Source organism: Salvelinus sp. IW2-2015, linkage group LG6.2 (genome assembly GCF_002910315.2).
Source record: "Salvelinus sp. IW2-2015 linkage group LG6.2, ASM291031v2, whole genome shotgun sequence".
NCBI classification, from domain to species: Eukaryota; Metazoa; Chordata; class Actinopteri; order Salmoniformes; family Salmonidae; genus Salvelinus; species Salvelinus sp. IW2-2015.
The window spans coordinates 21,512,325-21,520,170 of record NC_036846.1 but is presented as its reverse complement, the minus strand read 5'-3'; the positions used below and the strand labels follow the sequence as shown (position 1 = coordinate 21,520,170).

Below are 7,846 nucleotides of genomic sequence, written 5' to 3'. Positions count from 1 at the left end.
TAGGGGAAGTGTAGTAGAGGCTAAGGGGAATTTGCTTTCACCTGTCTAGTTCCTTCACATTAGCTCAAATGAAGGAAAGTGACGGAGTGACAGGGCCATTTACCCCACTATTGAGATGCACCCAATTAACTCATGTTAAACAGTGTTGTGAGGTGCTGCTACAGAATTAGATCTGTGGTATTATTTGTGTTTTCAGGGCGGCTCAGTAAAACAGAAGCTGTGAGATGCTGCTACAGAATTAGATCTGTGGTATTATTTTTTGGCTTCAGGCGGCTCAGTAAAACAGAAGCTGTGAGATGCTGCTACAGAATTAGATCTGTGGTATTATTTGTGTCTTCAGGCGGCTCAGTAAAACAGAAGCTGTGAGATGCTGCTACAGAATTAGATCTGTGGTATTATTTGTGTCTTCAGGGCGGCTCAGTAAAACAGAAGCTGTGAGATGCTGCTACAGAATTAGATCTGTGGTATTATTTGTGTCTTCAGGGCAGCTCAGTTCCTGAGGAAGATGGCCGACCCTCAGTCCATCCAGGAGTCACAGAACCCTCCATGTTCCTAGCCAATCACAACAGAATCCATCAGGTGTGTGTGTGTGGTGCAGTAGCAGTACTAGTGTGTATATTTCTCGTAGTGTCTGCAGCAGCAGTAATAGTGTGTATATTTCTCTGTAGTGTCTGCAGTAGCCAGTACTAGTGTGTATATTTCTCTGTAGTGTCTGCAGCGCAGTAATAGTGTGTATATTTCTCTGTAGTGTCTGCAGCAGCAGTAATAGTGTGTATATTTCTCTGTAGTGTCTGCAGCAGCAGTAATAGTGTGTATATTTCTCTCTGTAGTGTCTGCAGCAGCAGTAATAGTGTGTGATATTCTCTCTGTAGTGTCTGCAGTAGCAGTAATAGTGTGATTATATTTCTCTGTAGTGTCTGCAGCAGCAGTAATAGTGTGTATATTTCTCTGTAGTTTCTGCAGCAGCAGTAATAGTGTGTTATATTTTTCTCTCTGTAGTTGTCTGCAGCAGCAGTAATAGTGTGTATATTCTCTCTGTAGTGTCTGCAGTAATAGTGTTTATATTTCTCTCTGTAGTGTCTGCAGCAGCAGTAATAGTGTGTATATTCTCTGTAGTGTCTGCAGCAGCAGTAATAGTGTGTATATTTCTCTCTTGCGTGTCTGCAGCAGCAGTAATAGTGTGTATATTCTCTCTGTAGTGTCTGCAGCAGCAGTAATAGTGTGTAATTTCTCTGTAGTGTCTGCAGCAGCAGCTGGAGGTGTTCCTGGCTATGAGGAGTTGTTAGCAGACATTGTCAACATCAGTGTTGATTACTATGAGAACAAGATGTACTTGACGCCCAGCGAGAAACACATGCTGCTCAAGGTAAGAGCCTCATCTAGCTTCTCTGTCTTACCTGCCTCTTCTCTAGATACCTGTCTCTGTCTGATCTAAACTACCTGCCTTTCTCTTGATACCTGTCTCTGTCGGATCTTAACTACCTGCCTTTCTCTAGAATACCTGTCTCTCTGGATCTTAACTACCTGCCTTTCTCTAGATACCTGTCTCTGTCTGGATCTAAACTACCTGCCTTTCTCTAGATACCTGTCTCTGTCTGGATCTTAACTACCTGCCTTTCTCTAGATACCGTCTCTCTGGATCTTAACTACCTGCCTTTCTCTAGATACCTGTCTCTGTCTGGATCTTAACTACCTGCCTTTCTCTAGATACCTGTCTCTGTCTGGATCTAACTACCTGCCTTTCTCTAGATAACTGTCTCTGTCTGGATCTTAACTACCTGCCTTTCTCTAGATACCTGTCTCTGTCTGGATCTTAACTACCTGCCTTTCTCTAGATACCTGTCTCTGTCTGGATCTTAACTACCTGCCTTTCTTTAGATACCTGTCTCTGTCTGGATCTTAACTACCTGCCTTTCTCTAGATACCTGCTCGTCTGGATCTTAACTACCTGCCTTTCTCTAATACCTGTCTCTTGTCTGGATCTTAACTACCTGCCTTTCTCTAGATACCTGTCTGTCTGGATCTCTGTAACTACCTGCCTTTCTCTAGATACCTGTCTCTCTCTCTGGATCTTAACTACCTGCCTTTCTCTAATACCTGTTCTCTGTCTGGATCTTTACAATGTTAATAGCCTTCTTATTCTTGCTTAGCGATCCTCAACTGTAGCTTCCAGTAGTGTTCAGAATATGTAGAGTTATTTCGATGATGTATGTCAAATATCATTGATCCAGTTTGTATAATATCACTGTGTGTGTGTGTGTGTGTGTGTGTGTGTGTGTGTGTGTGTGTGTGTTGTGTTTGTTGTGTGTGTCAGGTGATGGGTTTTGGTCTCTATCTGATGGACGGTAACGTCAGTAACATCTACAAACTAGACTGCCAAGAAGAGGATCAACCTGGGAAAGATCGACAACTTCAAGGTCAGTGTGTGTGTGGGTATGTGTGTGTGCTCCACACCAAAACAGCCATCTAACTTTTCATTGTGGCTCTGTCTGTACTCTCACATCATGATATTCTTGATCACCCTCCTATCCGGACTGAAACCCTTTTTCTGTGTGTGTTCTTGTTTGATTCCTTCCTGACTGAAGCCCTCTCTCTGTCTGTGTCTTGTTTGATTCCTTCCTGACTGATCTCTTTCGCACCTCTCTCTCTCTCTCTCTCTCTCTCTCTTCCTCTGTCTCTTTCTTCTCTGTCTCTGTCTCTGTCTTGTTTGATCCTTCCTGACTGAAGCCCTCTCTCTCGTCTTGTCTTGTTTGATTCCTTCCTGACTGAAGCCCTCTCTCTGTTCTCTTCTCTGTCTCTGTCTCTGTCTCTGTCTTGTTTGATTCCTTCCTGACTGAAGCCCTCTCTCCTGTCTCTGTCTCTCTCTCTCTCTGTCTCTGTCTTTGTCTCTGTCTCTGTCTTGTTTGATCCTTCCTGACTGAGCCCTCTCTCTCTCTCTCTGCTCTCTCTCTCTCTGTCTCTGTCTCTCTCTCTCTCTCTTCTCTGCTCTCGTCTGTCTCTGTCTCTGTCTCTGTCTCTGTCTTGTTTGATTCCTTCCTGACTGAAGCCCTCTCTCTCTCTCTCTGTTCTCTCTCTCTCTGTCTCTGTCTCTCTCTCTCTCTCTCTGTCGTCTCTGTCTCTGTCTCTGTCTCTGTCTCTGTCTTGTTTGATTCCTTCCTGACTGAAGCCCTCTCTCTGTCTCTGTCTTGTTTGATTCCTTCCTGACTGAAGCCCTCTCTCTGTCTCTGTCTTGTTTGATTCCTCCTGACTGAAGCCCTCTCTCTGTCTGTGTCTTGTTTGATTCCTTCCTGACTGAAGCCCTCTCTCTTGTCTCTGTCTTGTTTGATTCCTTCCTGACTGAAGCCCTCTCTCTTGTCTCTGTCTGTTGATTACAGATCTAATTCTGTAGCAGCATCTCACAGCTTCTGTTTTACTGAGCCGCCCTGAAGACACAAATAATACCACAGATCTAATTCTGTAGCAGCACCTCACAACACTGTTTAACATGAGTTAATTGGGTGCATCTCAATAGTGGGGTAAATTGGCCCTGTCACTCCGTCACTTTCCTTCATTTGAGCTAATGTGAAGGAACTAGACAGGTGAAAGCAAATTCCCCTTAGCCTCTACTACACTTCCCCTATCCTGTGTTTTCAGGATCAGTGCAGGTATAGGAGAGGTGATAGGGAGAGGAAGCCACTGCAGACTATTGAGATGCACCCTCCATATTGTGTCTGTCTTCCCTCCGTACCTTTTATAGGCAGAGTGGTCGTTCTTGACGCTGCACTTCATGTTCTTGAGTTCGTCGAGCACAGCGAACATGTTGATGAACTTGCCCAGGGTGAGGAGGTAGGCTTCAGAGACAAAGTCTTTCCTCCGCTCAGCGTGGCACAGACGCTTCACCTCCCCGCAGAAACGCTCGATAGCCTTACGCTGCAGGGGAGGACAGGGGAAAAGGAGACGATAAAGAGAGAAGAGGTTCTCAGATATATTTAAGACTCATTTATTTGTTCATTCATTCATTACTTCAATCAAGGGAAACTTATATGATTGACTGACAGAGTTCTAATTCAAATATGATACATTTAATGGGTTGTTCATTCATTTTATTAATGAATCCATCCATCACTGGTCTCTCACCTGGAAGTACATGAACTTCATGAGCTTGGTGACCTCTGGTTCCAGCACCTCCACAGTCTTCTCATAGATCTCTACCCTGTTGGGCTGCTCGTTACACTTCACCTGGAGAACAGAGGGGAACACAGCCTGCTCACTCAGATCTCCCTAACGAGCGCTGGGATGATAAACCGAAAATTATCACCACAGACCACAACGATCAGTTATCAGACATTTTTCTTATCGTTCATTACGATAAGCAGCCTATAATAGAGAAATGTGAAATGAAATGTAACTGTTTTTCTGGGTCATTTGTGATGTTGTATTTGTGTTTCCCATGATTGTGTTATACAGTCATGGCCAAAAGTTGAGAATGACACAAATATTAATTTTCACAAAGTCTGTTGCCTCATCTTGTATGATGGCAATTTGCATATACTCCAGAATGTTATGAAGAGTGATCAGATGAATTGCAAAGTTCCTCTTTGACATGCGAATGAACGGAATCCCCCCAAAAACATTTCCACTGCATTTCAGCCCTGCCACAAAAGGACCAGCTGACATCATGTCAGTAATTCTCTCGTTAACACAGGTATGAGTGTTGACAAGGACAAGGCTGGAGATCACTCTGTCATGCTAATTGGGTTCGAATAACAGACTGGAAGCTTCAAAAGGAGGGTGGTGCTTGCAATCATTGTTCTTCCTCTGTCAAACATGGTTACCTGCAAGGAAACACGTGCCGTCATCATTGCTTTGCACAAAAAGGGCTTCACAGGCAAGGATATTGCTGCCAGTAAGATTGCGCCTAAATCAACCATTTATCAGATCATCAAGAACTTCAAGGAGAGCGGTTCAATTGTTGTGAAGGGCGCCCAAGAAAGTCCAGCAAGCGCTAGGCCAGTCTCCAAAAGTTGATTCAGCTGCGGGATCGGGGCACCAGCAGTACAGAGCTTGTTCAGGAATGGCAGCAGGCAGGTGTGAGTGCATCTGCATGCACAGTGAGGCAAAGACTTTTGGAGGATGGCCTGGTGTCAAGAAGGGCAGCAAAGAAGCCACTTCTCTCCAGGAAAAACATCAGGGACAGACTGATATTCTGCAAAAGGTACAGGGATTGGACTGCTGAGGACCGGGGTAAAGTCAATATTCTCTGAATCCCCTTTCCGATTGTTTGGGGCATCCGTAAAAAAGCTTGTCCGGAGAAGACAAGGTGAGCGCTACCATCAGTCCTGTGTCATGCCAACAGTAAAGCATCCTGAGACCATTCATGTGTGGGGTTGCATCTCAGCCAAGGGAGTGGGCTCACTCACAATTTTGCCTAAGAACACAGCCATGAATAAAGAATGGTACCAACACATCCTCCGAGAGCAACTTCTCCCAACCATCCAGGAACAGTTTGGTGACGAACAATTTTCCAGCATGATGGAGCACCTTGCCATAAGGCAAAAGTGATAACTAAGTCGCTCGGGGAACAAAACATCGATATTTTGGGTCCATGGCCAGGAAACTCCCCAGACCTTAATCCCATTGAGAACTTGTGGTCAATCCTCAAGAGGCGGGTGGACAAACAAAAACCCACACATTCTGACAAACTCCAAGCATTGATTATGCAAGAATGGGCTGCCATCAGTCAGGATGTGGCCCAGAAGTTAATTGACCACAAGCAAGGGCGGATTGCAGAGGTCTTGAAAAAGAAGGGTCAACACTCTTTGCATTGACTCTTTGCATCAACTTCATGTATTTGTCAATGAAAGCMTTTGACACTTATGAAATGCTTGTAATTATACTTCAGTATACCATAGTAAYATCTGATAAAAATATCTAAGGACACTGAAGCAGCAAACTTTGTGGAAATTAATATTTGTGTCATTCTCAAAACTTTTGGGCATGACTGTATGTACATTGCCTTCAGAAAGTATGCAGACCCCTTGACTTTTTCCACATTTTGTTACATTGCAGCCTTATTCTAAAATGGATTAAATAAAAAAATATGATATCTACACACAATACCACATAATGACAATGTGAAAACAGGTTTAGATTTTTTAATTTTTTATAATGTATTATAAAAAATAACAAATATATACCTTATTTACATAAGTATTCAGACTCTTTGCTATGAGACTCGAAATAGAGCTCAGGTGCATCCTGTTTCCATTGATCATCCTTGAGATGTTTGTACAACTTGATTGGAGTCCACCTGTGGTAAATTATATKGATTGGAGATGATTTGGAAAGCCACACACCTGTCTACATAAGGTCCCACAGTTGACAGTGAATGTCAGAGCAAAAAMCAAGCCATAAATTTGAAGGAACTATCCGTTGAGCTCAGAGACAGGATTGTGTTGAGGCACAGATCTGGGGAAGGGTACCAACACATTTCGAAAGCATTGAAGGTCCCCAAGAACACAGTGGCTCCATCATTCTTAAATGGAAGACGTTTGGAACCACCAAGACTCTTCCTAGAGCTGGCTGCCCGCCAAACTGAGCAATCAGGGGAGAAGGGCCTTGGTCAGGGAGGCGACCAAGAACTGATGGTCACTCTGACAGAGCTCTAGAGGTCCTCTGGGGAGATGGGAGAACCTTCCAGAAGGACAACCATCTCTGTAGCACGCCACCAATCAGGCCAATATGGTAGAGTGGCCAGACGGAAGCCACTCCTCCGTAAAAGGCAGATGACAACCCGCTTGAAGTTTACGAAAAGGCACATAAAGACAGACCATGAGAAACAAGATTCTCTGGTCTGATGAAACCAAGATTGAACTCTTTGGCCTGAATGCCAAGAGTCACGCCTGGAGGAATCCTGGCACCATCTCTACGGTAAAGCAAGGTGGTGGCAGCATCATGCTGTGGGGATGTTTTTCAGCGGCAGAAACTGGGAGACTAGTCAATATCAAGGGAAAGATGAACGGAGAAAGTATAGCGATATCCTTGATGAAAACCAGCTCCAGAGAGCTCAGGACCTCAGCCCGGGGCAAAGGATCACCTTCCAACAGGACAACAACCGTTAGCAAACAGCAAAGACAACGCAGGAGTGGCTTCGGGACAAGTTTCTGAATGTCCTTGATTGGCCCAGCCAGAGCCTGGACTTGAATCCCATCGAACATCTCTGGAGAGACCTGAAAATAGCTGTGCAGCAATGCTCCCCATCGAACCTGACAGACTTGAGAAGATCTGCAGAGAAGAATGGGAGAAACTCCCMAAATCCAGGTGTGACAAGTTGCAGCGTCATACCCAAGAAGACTCAAGGCTATAATCGCTGCAAAAGGTGCTTCAACAGAGTACTGAGTAAAGGGCCTGAATAATTATGTAAATGTAATTTCCGTTTTTTGAATTTTTATAAATTAGCAAACATTTCTGAAAACCTGTTTTTGCTTTGTAATTATGAGGTATTGTGTGTAGATTGATGAGGAAAAAAACAAAGCTGTAACTTAACAAAATGTGACAAGTCAAGGGGCCTGAATACTTTCTATTGCTTGTGTTTCTTGGCCCAAGCAAGTCTCTTCTTATTGGAGTCCTTTAGTAGTGGTTTCTTTGCAGCAATTCTATTCTGAACAGTTGATGTTGAGATGTGTTACTTGAACTCTGTGAAGCATTTATTTGGGCTGCAATTTCTGWGGCTGGTAACTCTAATGACCTTATCCTCTGCAGCAGAGGTAACTCTGGGTCTTCCTTTCCTGTGGCGAGCCTCATGAAAGCCCGTTTCATCATAGCACTTGATGGTTTTTGCGACTTGCACTTGAAGAAACTTTAAAAG

General features: G+C 44.0%; 1 protein-coding gene and 1 long non-coding RNA gene across 3 annotated transcripts in view; one reads left to right on the top strand and one right to left on the bottom strand.

Annotated features, from left to right (window-relative positions):
• The window catches only part of LOC139027981 (uncharacterized), a 4,829-nt gene extending 2,421 nt beyond the window's left edge, over positions 1 to 2,408 (top strand). The window contains exons 1-3 of one of the 2 annotated variants that reach the window (XR_011480111.1): positions 488 to 579; positions 1,239 to 1,366; positions 2,315 to 2,408. This is a non-coding gene — a long non-coding RNA (uncharacterized lncRNA). Of the gene's footprint in view, positions 1 to 487; positions 580 to 1,238; positions 1,367 to 2,314 lie in introns of those variants that run through there. The other variant, XR_011480110.1, reaches the window with a different exon arrangement.
• cyfip2 (cytoplasmic FMR1 interacting protein 2) overlaps positions 1 to 4,224 on the bottom strand; it is a 32,241-nt gene extending 28,017 nt beyond the window's left edge. Inside the window, 2 exon segments of the mRNA XM_070444162.1 lie at positions 3,728 to 3,909; positions 4,117 to 4,224. Of these exon segments, the coding sequence (XP_070300263.1) occupies positions 3,728 to 3,909; positions 4,117 to 4,137 (203 nt within the window). The 5' untranslated portion in view covers positions 4,138 to 4,224.
• Positions 4,225 to 7,846: the final 3,622 nt, after the last annotated feature.